Source organism: Thunnus albacares, chromosome 14 (genome assembly GCF_914725855.1).
Source record: "Thunnus albacares chromosome 14, fThuAlb1.1, whole genome shotgun sequence".
Classification (NCBI taxonomy): Eukaryota; Metazoa; Chordata; class Actinopteri; order Scombriformes; family Scombridae; genus Thunnus; species Thunnus albacares.
The window spans coordinates 20,539,268-20,559,929 of NC_058119.1; the positions used below are offsets into that span (position 1 = coordinate 20,539,268).

General features: G+C 40.1%; 1 protein-coding gene and 1 long non-coding RNA gene across 2 annotated transcripts in view; one reads left to right on the plus strand and one right to left on the minus strand.

The window, feature by feature from the left end:
• Positions 1-1,217: 1,217 nt before the first annotated feature.
• The window catches only part of pcnx2 (pecanex 2), a 33,254-nt gene continuing 13,809 nt past the window's right edge, over positions 1,218-20,662 (minus strand). The window contains exons 19-40 of the mRNA XM_044372366.1: positions 20,195-20,304; positions 19,602-19,710; positions 18,896-18,988; positions 18,562-18,712; positions 17,040-17,181; positions 16,776-16,953; positions 15,673-15,781; positions 15,452-15,581; positions 13,864-13,922; positions 13,371-13,586; positions 13,026-13,279; positions 11,013-11,246; positions 10,325-10,428; positions 9,611-9,755; positions 9,169-9,399; positions 6,974-7,131; positions 6,695-6,811; positions 4,268-4,446; positions 3,134-3,300; positions 2,940-3,014; positions 2,079-2,255; positions 1,218-1,775 (exon numbers count right to left, since the gene is read on the minus strand). Coding sequence (XP_044228301.1) covers positions 1,602-1,775; positions 2,079-2,255; positions 2,940-3,014; positions 3,134-3,300; positions 4,268-4,446; positions 6,695-6,811; positions 6,974-7,131; positions 9,169-9,399; positions 9,611-9,755; positions 10,325-10,428; positions 11,013-11,246; positions 13,026-13,279; positions 13,371-13,586; positions 13,864-13,922; positions 15,452-15,581; positions 15,673-15,781; positions 16,776-16,953; positions 17,040-17,181; positions 18,562-18,712; positions 18,896-18,988; positions 19,602-19,710; positions 20,195-20,304 — 3,312 coding nt within the window. The 3' untranslated portion in view covers positions 1,218-1,601. The remainder of the gene's footprint in view (positions 1,776-2,078; positions 2,256-2,939; positions 3,015-3,133; positions 3,301-4,267; positions 4,447-6,694; positions 6,812-6,973; positions 7,132-9,168; positions 9,400-9,610; positions 9,756-10,324; positions 10,429-11,012; positions 11,247-13,025; positions 13,280-13,370; positions 13,587-13,863; positions 13,923-15,451; positions 15,582-15,672; positions 15,782-16,775; positions 16,954-17,039; positions 17,182-18,561; positions 18,713-18,895; positions 18,989-19,601; positions 19,711-20,194; positions 20,305-20,662) is intronic.
• LOC122996735 lies at positions 5,548-16,421 on the plus strand. Its single transcript, XR_006407076.1, has 3 exons — positions 5,548-5,557; positions 14,495-14,498; positions 16,349-16,421. It is a non-coding gene; the product is annotated as an uncharacterized LOC122996735 (long non-coding RNA).

The window sequence follows — 20,662 nt, forward strand, 5'->3', positions numbered from 1 at the left end:
TATTTTTTTGACGTCTAACTCAAGTTTCCACATTTTTTTTAGCATTTTTGTAAGCAAAAAAAATGTTTTTTTTAGTTATGCTATGCAGCTCTAGGGAGCAATGTAGGTCTGTCAGTTCGTCACTTTGGTTCAGACTGAATATCTCAATTTTGAATGGATTTCCATAAAACTCTGTACAATCATCCCGGAGGATGAATCCTGATGACTTTGGTGATCCCTTCACTTTCCTCTAGTGCCACCAGCAGGTTGCCATATTATGGATGTTTTTAAAATTTGCTACACACACTCATGTTCTCTGTAGGAAAAATTGTAATGACTGTTGATTCAGTAATCTGCCGAAAACTTTGTTTTATTACCAGATACCTACACATTTAATGACATCCCTCTCTGCTATACATTGTGTTTAGTGCTGATTAGCAAATGTTAGCATGCTAATACACTAAACTAAGATGGCCAACATGGTAAATGTTGTACCTTCTGAACATGAGCATGTTAACATTGTCATAGATCAAAAAACACCACTAAGTGCAGCTTCACGGAGCTGTTAGCATGGCTGTAGACTTTAAGTCTTGTTAGCAAACATTTGAGAAATGGTAACAAGAAATTTTGTCGACTGTGGAAGGCAAGTGATGAACTTTCCAAACGGATATTATTTGTTCATAGCCCTCGCCAAGATTGGTCATGAGTCCCCAAACACAGTCCTCACCGCCCTCATAAAACTTTGACTAGAAACCATGAAGAAGATTTTTTTTAATTTTTCTTTTTCTTTTACCTGTTTTACTTTCTGTTAACTTTATTTCCCAACATGAAGGTTTGAATGAAGCCTTCGGCCTTATTTCTGTCTGCCTTTACTATACATGTAAGTACTAAAAATTAAACATACTGATTCTGAAAATACTTGAATCAGCTCAGTAAATATCATGTCTACATTTTTAATTAGAAACTTCCTGCAGTTTGCTAAACCCAGGGTGTATTCATTGGGTCTGTAGGAGCTGATTTGAGTCAGTTTCAGTGTAAAACTATTCATCACAAGTAGTCCACAAGACCTCAGAGGCTTTCCCTTTGCCTTGGGGAGAAGTATTTAGAGGAGGAGAGGAGGTCAGAAGGGTGGCTGATGACCAAAGGTCAGGGATCACACACTCTGCCCTCAGTTCCTGGAAAGAGGAAACACACAGTGTACAGCACTGTTTGTTATCCTGTGACAGCATTGGAAATTTGCCTTGTATCCTTTGAAATGATGCAGGAAGGTATTTTTGTAAAACAGTAAAACAATCCAGGTTCTGTGGTGCCCAAAACTCACAGATGACATGTTATGACAAGAGGTAGAAAGAGGCGGCCTCATTTAAAAACGTCTTTATTTCATCAACCGGATCCAAGATCGTGTTTTCAGACTTGTTTACATTCAGACAACAGGGTGAGACCACATGCTGAGGACAGGAGAGGAGGTTCATGTGCATGGGTGCTCTCTCATACAATCCTCTGTATGTATGTGTATGTGTGTGTGTGTGCGTGTGTAACTTTTCATACAGTCCTCTCTGTATATGGGCAAGAGTATGTGTGTGTGCGTGTGTGTGTGTGTGTGTGTGTATGTGTTCTCTCTCTCAAACAGTCTTTTGATCCGACGCCTCCGGAGCTGTTGAGGCAGATGTGGAGTCTTCCTGGGACTTGTCTAATCCCTGGCTGCAGCCTCGGTCACCTGACTGCGTGTTGTCTTTCGCTGTGACGGCGGCGTTGGAATAGCTTGCATCTATACTTTCATATGGCTCTGACGTCCACTGAGAGAGAGAGAGACAGGAGGCAGGGAAAAGGCGTGGGAGATGTACATTAGAAAAATATTCTTTTATAGCAGTTAATTCATTATGAGATACAATAAATCCCAAGTTTTATTGCCTTGTGAATGTTTTCCAACAACAACAAAACAACAAGTCATTTCACAGGGACCTATAATGCATCTTAAATTTAATTCTTACAAGACATCTTTTTGTTTTACATATGCCTTACATAGGCCATATTGTAATGAGATGATGTGTATAAATAAGCAGGGACTTTGTATGTCCACCTGTTGATCTGTTTCCTACCTGTGTGGCTCTGCTGCTCGACCTGTGTGAGGGCCCGATGGCGATGTTGACGCTGGACGAGGACTGCGTGTCGGTGGTGTTGCCCCCCTCAGCGGCGGACAGCCCAGAGATAACTAAGCCGCTGGAGAAACTACGCTTCCCAAACAGCAGGCTGAGCGTGGATGAGGACGAGGACACCTGGCGAAAGGCGACACAGAGCGAGAAAATGCCGTTCTTACATACAGCACAAGTACTCGCAAGACACAGAAAGACAAACATGCTCATGCACAAACAATTATCAGAGACAGCAGGCTGTATCTAATAATAACTTGCAGTCGATACACTGTAATCACATGCTTTGGCCATCAGCTGTGAAATTGTTTCTTGGATGAGTTTTTATAATAATGAGAAAGCTGAAACCCTGAACCTGGGCTTAAACTACTGATAATAACATTAACTCAATTAACATCTGCACAAACAACATGCAGTGTAATTCAGGTGCTTTGTTACTTTATGTTCCTCTCACGAGTTTAGAATAATTTACATATTACAATTTTCTGACTCCTAAGATTCAGGAAACATCTATTAGACTAATCCCTTGAACCTGAGGCTCCCTTTATTTCTCCCTTTCATTTCTTATGAATGTTTATGGCATAAATATGTCTCAGGTGTAAATATGTTGTTATCTTTGCTACAGGTTAAGCTACTTGGAAATATCATCATTTGGCAAGTGAGTGGCACCATAAATGCTCTTGATACTTTTTCATAATCACAAAGAATCAAATGTAATCAAAGTAAAAGCAAGCATTTGTCACCACTGTCGTGTTGAAGTGTTTTGACCAACGGGGAGTGTGTATAAATAGAAGTGTAATAAGCTCCTACCTGGCTGGAGCGCTGCTGATGCTGCGCCGCCTGGAGCTGCGAGCTAATCCCACCGGCCCCTGAGAGACGAGGGACCTGAAGAGAGAGAGAGATCCTCTTATTGCTTTATTTTCTTAGTATAAGAACACTTAAGCAGTTACAACTGAGCATGTTAAGCTACTTAACAGTTTATTTGTATATGTGTGTGTGTTTACCTGGGAGAAAATAGAGGCTATGGAGGTGTTAAAGGACAATTGACTGTTAGACAGACGCTGGACAAGCCCATGGTTGGAGCCTGAGTCCAGGATGGGCCCTGATTGGCTGCTGACGGGAGGACGCTGACTCTGAGGCTGCACCGACCTGCTGCGATACTCTCTCCTGGCTGGAGAAACACATGATCACACACATCGGCATATATAAAATGCAAAATAGCCTTCGCAACAAAATTTTGTTTGTTGGATTTTGTAAAAGTAAATCATTTTAAAATTTTAAAAAAGTGTGTGAAATGTTTAAGTTTATGATTTTGAGGATGAAATTAGGACTGGAAATTGAAAGATAAGTCTGGTGTAAATCTGTTTTTCTTACTGCCAGCAAATCCCACAAAAAGATCCAAAACCAACAACGCTTTAGTCCATCTAACTGTCGTCCATCATCATCAGTTACACACTTACATCTATCTTAAAGATGCTAACATTAGACAATATAAGCCAGTGGTTCTCAAAGTGGGGTCCAGGGACCTCAAGGGGTCCCCAGCAAAAAGGGGAATAATTCATTTTCACTATAATTCCATAATCCATAGGTAACACAGCGACTGAATGTATGACTATTTTGGTCATGGGTTTCATACACTTTCTGGAATAAAATATTGAAAAGCAAAAATCTTAACAAATGGGGGTCTGTGGTCTAATTTGTGTCAGTTTAGGGGACCTTGACGTAAAAAGTTTGAGAACCACTTACTGCTGGTCATACCAGACCAAGTGAGGACGTAGCAACAAAACTCCTGAGAGTACACAACTGCAATTTATTGCTTCATCTTTAACTTGTAAGAAAAAGAATGTGTCATTTTGACTTTTAAAAGTTTCATAGTCTCGCTTTGAAAATATATAAATATCAAAAACTATGCAAAAATGTATAAAAACATCCTGCTTATATGTGTAGTATTGTCTGTTCATGTATCTGCATTGTGTGTGTTTGCTCTTGTTCATATCGAAACCCGAGGATTCTGGGATTGAAGCTTGATTTTAGGACAACGGTTTGAACGTTTAGGTTAAAGGAAAGGACTTGGGAATCAGTGTAGTTAATGAAGAGTTTCCACAAGGATAGTGGGACACGTTTATATGTGTGTATACCTGCGTTGTGGTGTCTGTGGCTGTGTGTCGTCCTGGTTCTGTGCTGGTAGAGGCTCAGGCTGTTGGAGGTGACGGAGGACGGCCGGTTGTGGCTCAGCGATGATGAACCGCCCGCACCGCACTCCACATCCTCCATGTTCACACCGCTGTTACAGCTGGTCAGGTTGTCCTTACGCACCCTGCCGCACACACACACACACACACACACACACACACACACACACAGCTTTGATTTATTTATTCATGTCCACATCAGTGCAAAGGACACAAACTGGCAAAGGGCCATCAAAAATTTAGCAAGCCTCAACTATTCCAGCTGGTTAACCACACACACACACACATAAATTTACAGTCAGAGACAGACAGATGTTACATAAGTGTGCTAGCATACGTGACACATACTAGCGCAGTCTTCCTCTTAAATTAGTTAAATGTGTTCTGGCTGACAAGGCGCAGTCCGTCTCCTTGGCTACTTAGTAAAATTAAGACAACGCCTTTAACTCAAGGCCGATGAAACAGGATTAACAATCTAATCTAATCTGAAAGGAAAACCCAGCTCTTAAGAAGCTTAAGAGAGAGCCACACAGTCACAAAGACACACACACACACACACACACCATTAGCTGACCTGCAGAGGTTAATGCACAGCCTATACGATAAGCTATGCAGTAATGTGTAATGGAGGGATTGAGACTTAAAAGGGAGGATAAAAGGAGAGATGGTAGGTGAGGGGAGGATGTAGATCTGGAGGAAGAGAGAGAAGAAGGGGAAGGAAGGAGCAACACTGCTGCAACAGCAGAAAGTCGAAGCCTGGCTGCCCTCCCAGTCTGCAATCCAGTTCTCTCTTTCCGTCAGGCGTACACTCCCACTGTCCCCACACATGTATTTAAAACTACATTAAGTTGACGGGAAAATCTCTCCCCAGCACCCACTTCTACCACAGAGAAGCACTCAGCCGGAGCATTACCCCTCATCCAGAGTGATTTACACCAAATACAGCCAGATTAATACTGTAGGTGGACATTCTGATCTTACCATCATGTCACGTGCCATCAAAACTTTTTGCCTCTAATGACAGTTCCAACTTGGAGCTCTGCAAAATTAGATTCTCTTATTTCTAGATTTTTGTCTGTTTGTTAATCTTATTGAGGTTAAGGCAAGGACATTTCTGATAACATTCACTTACTTTCTCTGTGGTTTGTCAAACTTGTAACACCTCACGATAAAGGGCTTCAATTCTTTATTGCAACTACAGATGCTACAAATGTAAGAAGTCCAAGATGACATCTTGTTTTGTTGGACTAAAACACCGAAACCCAAAGATATTCAATTTAAAGTTGTAATCTCAAAGATTTTCATTTAAGTAAATGTCAGTTAAGTCACTATCTATCACCAAATGAGGCAGCACAAAGGTGAGTGAGCCTCTAAGCCCCCTGATGAAAGCTCTTGCATTTGCAGTATTATGATTTTTACAAACTGGGTGTCCAGTTAATGATACATTTTCCAACACCCAGAGAGGTAGGCGGACCTAATGCAACAGATTCAATAATTTAATTCGATTGTGCTGGCGTGATGGCACTCAGTGACACTGTTTGGATCTCTGGGAGTGGGGTCCAAAAACACACCTACAATTACCGCTTCACTGATTAACGTCATATTGTTCCGCCAAAGAGAACAAGATTGCTACTTTAAAATCACATAACACAAAGAAATTAAGCAAATGCTCACATTTGAGAAGCTTGAACCAGAGAATTTGTGCTTGAAAAATTGAGTTAAATGTTGAATCCAATGATCAAATATGTTTTTCAGGTTTTGCATTAAAAAAAAAAAAAAAGCAAGAAAGAAAAACTCATCTGTGCCTAAACTGCAGGTGCATCTATCAAAACTACCACATTAATGATGACATTAAAAATTGAAAAAACCACTGTGGGTCTGGTGGTTTGGTCGAGAAAATACTGCCAGCATTCAACCTAATATGTCCCATTTTGCAGAAGTGTTTGCAATAGTTATTTAGTTACTTCACCATTAAAATATTTTATCATGAAATGTTAATTTTGTCTTCCCTGATACATCTCTCTGCACAGGAAGAGGGAGGTTCAGAGCAATAACACTCTGAAAGTGATTATGTATTGAGGATCCTCAGAGATTCATGGTTGTTCTAGGAACTGAACCCATGACCTTTTAATTACAGCACCGTCTCTTGACCCACCAGACTGAACTAATTAAAAAATGATGAGGGAGTCTTTTTTTTTTTTCTATCTTAAGCTTGTGAAGAATTTTAATTTAAGAGCACAGTCACAGGGTGAGTTTTGGTTGAGGTGGAGCCTCAAAAGATGAGCTTTGCCTTTTCGAAGAATCACAATCTTGACTGAGGTGGGAAATATAATGTTTTAAAATGCAGAAATGTATTTATTTTAAAGTACTGACCGTAGCCATTTAGAGCAGAGCCAAGAACGAATAGAATCCAAGCTTAAAGCCCCTCCTCCAATGCTGCGGAGCGTACGGTGTGTTCCTGCGTACGACGTCGTCAGTGGTGACACGTACCTGAAAATAGCAGAAAAATAACTTTAATACTGTGAGTAGAAAATAAACTGCATACACTATATAACAATTTTTCAAAAACATGTGTGCTATTACGGTGAATTGATTTCCATGAATGCAAACTTTCATACAAATTCAGTCCTAAAACCCGTGACTGACACATACATGGGGTAACCCAGTGGCTGGTCGCAGGACGAGTTGACCATGTTCCTCAGTGCTTGCTTTGAGTTCTGGATGCTGCCGCGCTCTGGGTTACGGTTTCGTAAGAACACCAACTCTTGCTGCTGGCCCGCCCACAGACCTCGCACACACTCTTTATTGATCTGCAGAGAGAGACGAAGAGGTGGACAGATGGGATGAGACAGATTACAGGTCGAGAAGAGGGAAGACTAGGGTGAATCTGAAATGTTTTGTTTTTTTTAAGCGGCATTAAGGAATTGAAGTTTCATTGTCTTCTGTCTGCAACAAATTAATTGCAATGAAATCAACCAGTCTGTAGCTGAGGTTATTCTAAAAGCCAAATAAGTAAACTACAATAATGAGAACAGAGATTCAGTAGAAATATCTGGTGAAGAGACAGTATATCCTAGTGTCATATAAGACCATTTTGTTGTTTGCTTCTGTGGTTTTATCACAATGAAGTCTTAGTTTTAAAGTAACAGTTTGACATTTTGGGAAATAAACTCAATCAAGAGTCAGATGAGAAGATCGATACCTACAATCATAGGTACAATCATATTTGTCTGTGAAATATGAAGCTGGAGCCAGGACACAGTTAGCTTAGCTTGGCAAAAAGACTGAAGCAGAGGGGAACAACTAGCTGGCTCTTGCTGCATTGAGGCAATATCAGAAGAACAGGAAGAACAGAAAAGCATCCTGTTATTCTGACTTGGGAGCATTAATGGGTACTCCCACTGTTAATTTTGAGATAAACATCCTAAATTAGCTACTTTTGTTGTGTTATGTATTTGTATCAGTTCGTTAACAAGTGAAACAGTTGCACAGTGTATAGCTCCTTTTGAATTAGCTGATTAGCTAATAATCGCGGATAATACAAGGGGGGACCCAAAAATTCCAGGAAGCCATTGATAATACAGGAGTCTGGTGTTGTTATCGGATTTGCTGCTAGGTAGCGTAGGCCTGCTGCTTGGTGTAACTAAAACTGGGAGTGAAAAGGAGAAGAAACTCAGGAGGTTCTGGACATGGTGACAAAAGATGACTATAGGAAATGTTTCCAGGTATTGGAGTGTGATCACAACATTAACAAGTGTATCACATCTCAAGGAGAGTACTTTGAAGGGGATTAGAAACATACTACTGACAGATTTATGACAGTTTTTTTTTAACAATTCCCTGAATTTTTGGGCCCCCCTTGTATAGTAATCGTATTAGATTTTATTTAGATGTAACTGTCAGTGATAGTCGCTTTTCAGTCATGTTGCAAGCAGTTTGTTGACATTTCTGTAGTTCTTTTAGGCAAGTGGGAGACATCCTAGCTTTCACTGACTTGAAATTACAACTAGGAGGCTCATGTGAACAGTTTTTCCTACTACAGTCTGAACAATCTGACGTGAACAAAGCATCTACTTCTATTTTTGGGCCAAACAGTGCAGTGACTTCCTGAAGTCTTGTCTTCATCGTGACATTACAACCAGACAACCAGACTCAAGGAAGTCACTGCCACCGGCGATGAAATAGTCCAGCCCATAAACCCCCGTGAAACCACAAATAGGTGTTTTCACATTTCAGTTTTTGTACAGATTAAACAAACAAGATGCAACGTGTTAAACAGAAGTACTGGTTGGCAGAATGTAGAAACTATTCCTCCTCTTATCTGTTGGTGAACTTTTGAAACTTAAGTGCTGAGAGTTAGCTGGAAATATGAGCACTTAATAGTCATAATCGCAGAGTCAAATATATTGATCACCAACCCTATTGTGGTCATTTTTGCAAGCCTGCACTTCTCAGGAGACACTCTGCCTCCATTCATTCAGTTCCTGCAGAGGAGCATCACAGATACTGTTCAGACCAACTGTAGTATGTTTTTTACGAATCAGCCCAGATTCTACAATGCAAGGATGAACTACAAAACCTTGTCCAAGTTGGTATAGGCAGGAGGTTTTCATACTATATATACACACTACAAAGTCGACTAGGCAGACCTTACAGGCAGTCAAGGAAACATCTGCATTCAAACTACGCCACACGTTTTCTCACCGGCTTCCCCTCACCATCTCACATTACTCATTCCCTTTCCAAACCTACATTTTCTTACTCTGTGCTATCGCAGCAGCCTGAAAATTGAAATACATTTCACACATACAAAGTCACATTTCCACCGACAGCCTCCGCCTTTTTACCTTGATGACCTTGAAGCTGAGGTGGCGTTTGTACAGCATGATGATCTTATACTCGTCCGTGCCGTCATCAATCATATGTCTCAGAGTGAGCAGCGTGTCACGGCTGGATAGCACCGCCTTACGCCAAGCGGGGTCACTCTCGTGGCAAATGACGAGGCTGCTGCGGTAGTTTGTGATGGCTTCATACAAGATAGATGCCTCCTCGGTCTCCTCCAGACACGTGAAGTGATCCTGAAGGAGCAGGGGACAGAGGCATGATGGAGCACTAGAGAATTTAATCAGATTTATACAAAAAGGTCTACTGCAGGGATGAGAAATAGCCATCATGAGGACCTAATTTGACTTAATTAAATGAGGCACAAATGTTTACGATACAAAAGAAATAGTGAAAATCCGCAGATGTACACAGCAGAGCAGAGAGTACAGAAGCACTTTACTGTACCTGGTGCAGTTTGAGGCTCATTCTGACCGCAGGAGCCACAACTTTCTGCAAGAGGTCCAGATCAGCAAAAACCCACTCATCTTTTGTGGCGATGCGGAAGTCGCCTTTAAACAGGGTGTTGAAACCGTACAGAAATGACTCCAGACTTTGAGGTGAATGGTGGGGGGTTTGTGGGGAAATGGAGCAGGGATAAAAAAAAAAAGATAGAGAGAAAGAGAAAAATTATGAAACTGTTAAGTATCTTAACAATATAAACCACACAAAGACAAATAGTCATTTGAGTGCAGTCAGAGAATTCTGTCTGAATGATGTGGATGGTTGAAGATTTAGCAGCTGATGCCCCCTTGTGGTGTATCTGTCTAACTGCAGGTAAATATCTGCTGCTGCTGCCTATTAACTGACCTCAATCCTGTTTTTACATAACACACTTTTCAACAATTTTTCAGGAAAATTGTACAATTAAATGTCATTTATTAATTTGAAATCCTTCCTGATGCAATCCTGAATGCATAAAAACACACTTTAGTCTAGTTTATATCGTATTTTTATATTAATTAATTGTGAGTAACTATAACTTTTATTTGAGTGGTTTTAATCAATTATATTAAAATCTGTATAACATACAAAACACTTCAGTAAGTGACTACAGGTAATTCATCTATATACATCTACATACAGTATATTTGGTGTGACGTTTGTGTCACTGAGGTTTACCTGTTGGACATGTTGTGTGACGCTGTGCCGAGGGATCTCCTCCCCAGGACTGAGAGAGCGTAACACAGAGTCACCAGAGGAGATTCTTCATCACTTTCCACAGGCTGCACACAAATACAAACACAAACTTACTGTAGGACTGACATGAAGGAACTGGCATATAGGCTAAAGATGAAAAATAAGGACAGATTCTACCATAGTGCATTCATGGTGATCATATTTAGTGTTCTTATCATGAGAAAAGGATTACAGGAGCAATTTGCAACTTTAATTGGAGTTTAATTTTTTCTATAATGCAACATTTGCTTTCCTTTTACTCATTTCACATCATTGCGTAAATTAGACATAATTCATCGCTGATTTTTTTAAAATTAATTCATTATTTAAGTGATTTTTTCACAGGCCCCTGCTTCTTAAATGTGAATATTTGCTAGTTTTCTTAGCCTTATATGATAATAAACTAGATATTTTAGGTTTTGGACTTTTGGTCAGACAAAACAAGCTATTTGAATATGTCAACTTGGGCTGTAGGAAATTTTAATGGGCCTTTTTCACTATTTTCTGACAGTTTAAAGACAAAAGCAATTATAAATGAAGTGATAATACACACATACACAATACACACACACATAATACACAGCAGTAGACAATGATTCTACTGTGACCCGTAACAAGGTTTATGACATACTGTCTCCATCTTGCCAGCGCAGTATTGGATCCATTCCAAGTAGACATTGCAAAAGCTGGCGCGCGTCACCCCCTGCAGGCAGTGCACGTAGTCCTCATCAATCTTCACACTGAAAACCTGAGGATCACGCTCGATGTGGTGCCACTTGGTGTAGGACTGCAGTGCCTCCTGGACAGTCGCATCCTTCAACCAGGTGGACAGTTTGGGAGACTGGACCAGATAGTAGATAATACTCTGAGAGAAGAGAGGGAAGATGGAGAGATGGAGGGCAGAAAGAGAAGAATGAAGGACAGTAGTGGAGTGTGAAGGGTTAAAATTAGACAAAAGCAAGATACTCAACACGAGGAAAGTGAAAGAGAAAGATATATGCCCTTGTACAGAGTGTAGTAGCTGCCGACCACATCTGGTATCACTATTGGCAGGCTGCCATTTGTGATAATGATTAATGCATAAGGTATTGGTTTATCTGCCAATTAAACTGTTTAACCTTTTGGCAGGGGAACCTTTTAAGAGCCTGTTGAGAATAGTGGAATATTCAATTTTCAGTCTGCCACTGGAGAGAGGGCAACTGAATATGTCAAAAGTTGATGCATTATTAAAGCTGTACTCGGTTTTTTTCAATAGCAGTGACTCTGAATTACAGCAAGAGAGGAAAACATATGCTTAAATACGCAGAAATCACAGACTATGGAGCCAGCATTCTGAGATGCCTCATACAAAAAGAAACAGAGGAAAAAAACAGATCTAATAATTGTAAGTCCAGCCTTCTTTGGACAAATTGATTACTTTCTGCTGTACTGGTGTAAAAAATGCAGTGGCATCTACAAAAAACAGACAATCTATGGTTGGAAGTTGTTTCTTACAGGATAACTAGACATTTCTTCACCTACAAATAACCAAAACTGTGTTCTCTGGGAACTCTAGCTTTATATTTTTTGACCTACGTTGAAAAGATAAGTGTATTTCTATATATTATTCATTTAGCATTTTGCCAAAGAAAGAAAGAAAACATGGGGAGAGTGACGAGGGGAAGGTGACATGTTACAAAGGTCCCCAGTCAGGATTATTATGGGAATATTGCGATCATATGCATCTTAGACCACTTGGCTATTAAAACGTCCTAAAAGTCTTGTATTTTAACTCTACAATCTTGCCTTGAGTAGCTATAAACAAATTGGTGTTACTCTATTAACTGTATATTGTTCTGCCACCAACAATCGTACCCATTCAAATACATGCAAACCACAAATGTTAATACAGAGTTCAGTGATATGGAAAAATGAAGATACTTTACATCTGTTTGAGTAGAAAAAAATACAACCAATGATTATTCTCATTATCAATTAATTTGTCGATTATTGTCTTGAGTAATCAATTAGTTGTTTGGTCTATGAATTGTCAGATAGTTGTGAAAAATGTTGATCAATGTTTCCCAAAGTGAAGTCCAATGTCTTCATTTGTCTGGACCAACAGTCCACAACCCAAAGACATTTAGTTTACTGTCATAGAAGACTAAAGAAACCAAAAAATATTCACATTTGAGAAACTGGGATTAGAGAATTTGTTTTTTTTCTTATAGAATGACTCCAATTGATTAATTGATTAACAAAATAGTTGGCAACTAATTGATTAATCAACTAATCATTGCATAATCAGGTCATCCTCAGGTATTATATCTTATTTTATAAAATAAAAAAGAAAAGACACATAGACAAAATATTTAAATACAAAACTTCATCATTCTCTAGTATTCCACTAAACTATGTTGTCAAAGTGGCATAATCTGGGTTAGTAACTGATTAGCAATGCTAATTTCAACAACAGAGATTACAAAAACAGAATCTTTTCATTGATAGACAATGAAAATCAATATGTTGCTCCGCTCTGGTAAAGTGGTAATATCCTGATGATCAACATCATCAAAAAATGTGTGCAAAGAGTTGTGTAAAGCAGTGCCTCAGTACACAAACTCATACATACTCTCGTCTCCTTTGCTTTGGAGTGAAAGCGTACCTTCAGGTAGTAGGTGATGAGCAGCTTTCGGAGGTCGTAGACTTGCAGCATGGTGGCAGCGTTGTTCTCGCTGATGCTGTAACCCTCCAGCAGGTACTTGGTGGCCATCACCTCCCAGGCCAGCCAGCGCAGGTTGAAGGCCGCATTGCATGACAGCATGTGGGGCAAGTGGCCCGGCTCACAGCAGCAGCATGCATCGTCCTCCTCCACACCCTCTGTGATGGCCTCCACCTCTCGCTGCTGGCAGTACGTTCCTGTGGATGGAAAGAGATGGACAGTTATTCAGAGAGACGGATAGAAACAAAGAAGGGATAAAAAAGGAAGGGAGGGATGGTCGAACTTTACCTCTGAACTCCAGACCTCTCAGCTGGAAGGTGACCAACCCATTGCCGATCTCGATGAGGTGGACCAGGGCATTGAGGTAGTCTGAAGCCAGGATGAAACAGTCTCCGGCGCTGTAGTTGCCCCATCGGCCCAACATAAGGTCCCCACAGAGTGAATGCTGCAGCGAGCGTGTCAGGTACTCGTAGAAGATGGAGTTTAAGTTGTTATCATCACACCCTGAGAAAGAAGGGCAGTCAGAAAGAGTTAAAAAGTTAGATCAAAAGCTAAGCTTCTTTTTCTCACTGATTCTAAACTACAAGAAGGTAATTTGTGCCTTTTGTGATTGGTGGCTATGAAAAAAAAAGGCTCTGATAACTTAACAAAATCTTGCTTCAATCATGTATAATTATCCTAAATTATTCTACAGGATCACAAGCATTTTTTGTATATGGCATCTTGATTTAGAGAGGACAGGAAATCAAAAAAATCCTTAAATTAATGTAATTGTAGTCACCCGTCTCCTTATCCACTTGAGACACCAGTCTGCTGTTGGAGTTGTCGATACGCTTTGTACTGCAGAGGATGAGAGGCAAAAATATTAAAGCATCAAAAAGGCTGATGAGATGCAGTAATCAAAAGGCATCATTCATACTGTGTAAAGTTGAGTGAATAAAACAAACAAACTTTTTTGAGGATGGCATCGCTGATACAGAAAATATATCGACTTGAAATCTCCCCAAGAATTTCTCAGAAACAGTCCTCCTGAATATCTAATCTTATCTGATGCAGTGTGAGAAACAAAAAACAGCTCACACTAGTTGTAAATTTACCCTACAGCAATCAGAGACGCTTAAAACTAAATATTTTAGGATGTTGTTGTCCGTATCTTGTCACGTTGTCTTGGTGTTTGGAAGTTCACATTGACAGGACTGCACATCTATTACCTAAAGCATCATCATATGACCCCAGGAGAGATGATGCTGTCAATACATTTTATTTCATGAGTTTCAGTTCTCATACTGACAGCACAGTCTAAATATAATCACAGGCTACTTCACAACAAAGCGTCAGGAGTATTTTTGGAGCGAGCTTTCAGCGAGCTGCAGTACAAACAGTCACTCACATCAATAAGTAAGAGGACACAGAGGGGTTGGATTGTGTAAGTGTGAGCGAAACACAGAGTGAAGAGGATGGCGTCTGTCTGCAAATCTGCCAAACTCAGCTCAAAAGGATGAGATTGATTCTGCCTTAAGTAAATAAATAAACTGATGGATGTGAGAAATGCACACTCAATCCATTAGTTATAAGAAAGAAGTCTACTAGAAGATTTGTCTTCCTCATGCACATTCAGACAGCAAGAACACGTTAGACGGAGAACTAGCATGTGTCACATGGATACAGTGAACAGCACTTGTTAAATATTAACCCTAAAGTTCTTTTTTTTCAAATATATCTGTTTGGTAAACACTAAGGAGGAAGCAAAAGCAAAATAAAATGGGATATTCTATATTTTTATCATCAACAAATCAAATTGTCAACAATCTGTTATTCTTATTTTCCAACTTCCGTACCATCTTTGTGGTCTCAGTCCCAAACCCATCGGTTTCTACTGAAGACCTAAATCTTCTAAAATGGGTCACAAATATAATTTTTCAAAGATTGACTGATTTGTATAAACATCTGGGCACTAAAGTGTTCAGCAAACATTACTCAAATAGGTGTAAATTGTGCATTTGTTGGGAACTATTTTCAGCCACGGATTATACACATTTGGTGCACTAGTTAGTATTTAAATCAGCAGGACAGCCGTATGTGGGATTGAGTCAAAGTAAACTACAATGATGAAACATATCACCCAGTGCAACTGTGGCTCATTGATTAGTTTTTAATAGTTTTTGGACAATAATGGAGCTCTATGGCAAAGAGGAATAAGCGACTGTATATCAGGCTTTGGATACACAAGTAGTGATTGTGATTTGTTGACAATATGAAATCTTTAACTGCTTCTCAAGATTTCCTCACATCTGGACTCATAATGCAAGCAAACGATCTTCAGTGACACCTCCAGGTTGTCTGGAAAACTCACTGCATCGGGATCTTACTTGTAGTTTCGCTCCCAAAACTTGATGGGCCGTGGATAGGAGGAAATGAAGATGGCGCTGCCCAGGAAGGGAGCCAGTGGGGCGTAGAAGATGGTGGTGAGCAGGGTCTGGAGCAGGAGCATGGCTGAGTCTAGACACACACACGCCAGTTAAGAAAAAGAAAAGTGGGTACTGATGCACTCTCACACACATATACATGCAGGTCTTAAGAGAAAGGATACGAGGCACTGCAAATGGCTGAGCAAAGGCATGGAAAGCGCTGCCCCAGGCGATCTGCCAGGGAGCGATGTAGACCAGGATGAAATGGAGCTTCAGCAACAGCTCACGCATCTGGACAGAAACAGAAATAACACACTGTCAGTCCCAAATAATCAGAGCGCAACAGAAGAGTAGTTATATTAAAAGGATGCTGTTTTTTTAACTCGAACAACCTCACAGAATAAAATTAAGTGATATCTATTACACTCCACTGTAAATGAAAAGGAATGCAATACAATATGTTTATAAGTCTCACTTAAAAACAAAACAAAAGCCAATTCAGTTCAAAACTTCACACCTTTATAAAAAGACTTTGGTGTTTGTCCATGTCAGTGATACAAGTAGTGTCACCAGCAGGTTGTGCTGCACAAAGAGAAAATATGTTGCTTCTGTTGTTTTTATTACTGATCCGTCTTTCAAGTGGTCCTCCTCAGTGATTCGGTATTGCTGATAGATGTCCTGACTTTAAGCCCCAAAAAGATGGATCCTGCAATTCCCACAATGAAACTCAAAAGCATCTTTTTGTGTTAGAGCCTCGCTGTGTGGTAAATGCCTACATCTTTCAAACTCCACAACTCCCGGCTTTCTCTTATAAATTTATAGTCTCCACACCCAAACTGAACTGATGACATCTCTCAGGTAATTTTCTCAGACATGACAAAGCTTCTCTAGAACCACAGAAGACATTACACAACTGTTTTCAGAGGCTGAGTTGTACTCCCCATGATGTGTAAAATCTGTGGAGGGGCCCCTTTAAGTGAAATCACTTAAATAATTTTAAAGGTCAGGGATGAATCGAGATGTCAAGAGTCGAGGCAGACATGACATGTGTCTGCCTGTTTACTAGAGTGTGTGTATCTGACTGTTGACATTTTAATTCTTACTTGTATGTCTTGTTCAATGTCTGTATGAGTTTGTTTCCATTTCTCTGTACCTGTTGCTCTCTGTGTTTCTGAATCCATCTATCATAGAGATAATCCTTCTATCAGGATGCATACCGGTATATTCCCCCACACAGCATATTAGTTTACGGACACATTCTCCTAAATATCATCTATTTTCTCGCCTTGTGAAAGACGATGGACATGATGAAGAAGTCCAGCAAGAAGCTCTCGGAGGCATGCGGACAGTCGAAGTGGAAAAAGATGAGCGTGAAGAGCAGGGTGAGGAACTGGAAGCTGGGGTCGCAGAAGGACGAACGCAGAAGTTTCAGCCCAGCGACTGTCGTCAGGAGAACATCTAAGCTGAAGGAGGGACACACAAACAAGGGTGAGTTAAGACAACAGATGACACACACCGATGGACAGGCTAGCTCTATGTGTCCACTCACTGAATTCCCAGCTTCTTGCGGTGACTGAGGTCGAAGCCGTCGTTAGTGAGCGCGCTCAGTATGATGGCGGGGTACACCACGTACTTCTCAAAGCACAGGAGCCCCACGTACAGTCGCTCAAACCACATCAGCACAGCGTCCTCTTTAAGACAAGCAAGAATAATAAACAGAACACAAGAAGATCAGAATAACAGCTTTCTAAAGCAAGGGGAGATGTAGTTCAGGTGTTTTAGAAGCTTGTTTTGGAGGTCAGAGGGAGGGGAAAAGGAGAAGCCTTTTTGTATTTACCTTGACTGAGGAGTTGCAATGTTTTGGCCTTGTATGTTTGTCTGTTTGTCTCAAAAACTCCCTAAAATATTTCAGTGAGATTTGGTGATAAATTAGGTCATGGGCTGACCCTAAACCGGTGTCCAAAACTTAGAATTGTGGCAAAGCTGTTTTTTCAACACTTCTACAAAATTTCATACAATATTAACCACATTTTGCGCTTAAAATAGCCCAACAGAAGTCATTTATTTGCTTCTAGCCATGTAAGCAGTGTGGCTCTATGGATGACTGTCTGTCAGTCCACCACTTTGGTCCACACTGAAATATCTCAAAAAAACACTGGAAGGATTACCATGAAATCTTGTACAGATATTCATGTTTCCCACAGGACGTATTCCTACCTTTTCCACTAGTGTCTCCATGAGGTTGATCTTTTTGGTACTGACTGAAATATTTTGGCAACTAATGGCCGAATTGCTGTAAAATTGTTACAGACATTCAAGGTAGAGAATAAATTCCAGAAAAACTAATGACATTCACTTAAACCTCCGCTGGACCTTGTGTTTAGGGCTAATTAGCAAATATTAGCATGCTAACAGGCTAAACTAAGATAATGAACCTGGTAATTATTACCTGCTAAACATCAGCATGTTAGCATTGTCATTGTGAGCATGTTGGCATACTGACATTAGCATTTACTGTAGCTCAAAGCAAGTACAGCCTCACAGAGCCGCTACCATGGCTGCAGAGTGACTCTCTTGTTGATATCATTACTGCTCTGTAACTGCTTGCTGAATTCTTCTGGATGCAGCCTGTTTGACATAAACTGCCATAACTCTTAAATGCATCACACAATTGCAACCAAATTTAGATGACATGTGCACACATCTACACTGAGCAAGCCTGCAAATTTTGGCGACATTTCATCAATGGGCAGTACAACAGTAACATGAATTTAGACAGCCATAAAAACTAGCCATAAGCAATATAAACTCAGTGGTTGTGGATCAAGACCTAATATTCACAAGTTTGATTTTAAGTAGTTACTCCAAAACTCATGGTTTCCACCTGCCAATCAGCATTGTTGTGGAATCCAGATGCAGATTATACCACATTTTCTATTATCCAAAAATAATAATTTAAGCAATTTGGCGGCGCACACACAATGCATGTAAACACTTGGATCTAGCTGATCCAGGGGTTTACATGCACCATTAACAGACAGTTCTGGGTTTTCTACAGAAGGCATCCTGACCTCTGGGTTCAAATTGGTGGTACTCCTTGGTCTTGAGGACCGGATGGGAGATCCACAGCCATGGGTGATGTTTCCTCAGCTGGGGAATCAGGTAGTGGGTGACAAACCCCACCGTCACCGCCAGCGCGTACAGTACGATGGTCACAAAGGGCTGGAGACAAGTCAATAGATAATGAAAGAAACATGATGAAGACGAGCATTTAAATGAGAGATATTAAATGAACAGAAGATATTGAATGAGATATTAAGCTGATCAGTGGGGTGTTGACATTAACGATTACTGTTTAATGAGTCAAAATGAGGTAAAGTGATTGGAAAGCAATCAAAATCTCACCTTGAGAGACAGGAACACAGTACTGGCAGTGATGGCAAAGGTTAGGATGTAAGCAACGGAGCACACGACAACATCCGACAGCAGAATCTCCTTCTGCAGAGCACGAGAAGGAGGGAGAGCTCCAACGATTAATAATCCACACTGAATGAAAATGAATTCATTTGTCAGATTCATTTAGGTGTGTGATTATCTCTGTCTAATTGTTCTGAGCCTTCAGTTTTTGGAGATCAAAGCTGCTGCAGCATGAGAACAGTTAAGAGTTTCAGAATCCCCATTAATACTGTAAAAGGCGGCTGGAGGCTTGTTTCCTCTGATGCATAATTCCCCCGTAATTACAGACAATGATCGACAGCGAAGGTTGTTTTATAATCTGGCTTGCAACACTGAGTTTAAGACACATACAGCACATATGAAATCCAGGACTTACTGTAAGTGCAGAGTTAATGAGTATTGATTTTTAAAGTGATAATTAGGGTGAGCTGACATGAGCTAATATGGCTCTGGGCTGCTGCAATTCACAACCATAACAACTGTTCAATGAATGCTCAGAGGACTAAAATAAACCCTAAAAGTGTTTGTTTATGCTGAAATAAATTATCTAAAATCGCTGAAAATAACCTGAACCATTACTCATCATCATTATTGATCAAACAGCAGCATTAGCTTGAGTTTTTCAGTTTATTTCTACATATTAATTCTTGGTTACCATAGAGTTCTGCAGTTTCTCTGGTAGCGGGTCTTTAATGTCGGTGTCTTCTTCCTCCTCTTCCTCACTCTCAACCAAAGCAGGCATTACCTTTGACTTGATCAGAGATCTGTAAATAAAAATGTCACATGTATAGGTTAGGACATTGAGTTAGTTGTTGAATAACCAACAGATTTTTTGTTTGAAACCCTAAAACAGTTATAGTTTGATTTCTTGTTTTATATTTCTAACATGATCTTTGCTAAGCTTTAAACAACTTGAAGTAAAACTACTTAAGCAGAATGAGTAAAAGTGAAAAATAATGTTTACTAGATAAGACTGTAATGTTTTTTTCACTTATGTTGACAACTGGCTGTCAGCTTGAGTGAAAATGACTCAAGAAATGATAAAGTATGAACGTTTTTTCATCTAAAGTAGAGCATAGTCTATGCATTAACCACCTGCCTTTGTTTCATCATGTTGATCAATTCAACTCTCTTTTATTCCATACACCTCTCTAATTTCTCATTCAACGATTATTACAGTAGTAGTATTAAGAGGAGTATTAAATGGATGGCAACCAGGGAAAGTATAAATACACTGATGATACTTACAGCAGTACAGAGGGGTCACTGCTCTGTCGACTGAGGTGGTAGGAGAAGACCACCAAAAGGCCACAAAAACCAGAGAACAAGGCTGGGGTGTGTTGCTCATCCCACGGCTCCTGTAACCACACAAACACACACTCTGTTGTGAATCATACCATCATGTACTACTGCTTTTACTTCTTCACAGTTCAGTTTAAAAGCTTCAACAACTCTTCCCCCAGCATCATCCTTGTAGTCACTTTTGAAGGATGACTAGCAACGCTTTGTGTTTCGCTGCAGCTCTGCTTCGTTCCATTAGTAAAGCTCTCTGGCTGCAGGCTATTTATATCTGTACTCCATGTTTTCTTCTAATCCTACAGCCAGGAGGATGACCGAGAACACAGATTCAGAGCAAAACTCTGAGGAGAGTAGAGGGAGAGAAGACTATATTCACATCCCCATATGTACTCATTCAACTCTGTAAGCTCTGTTTTG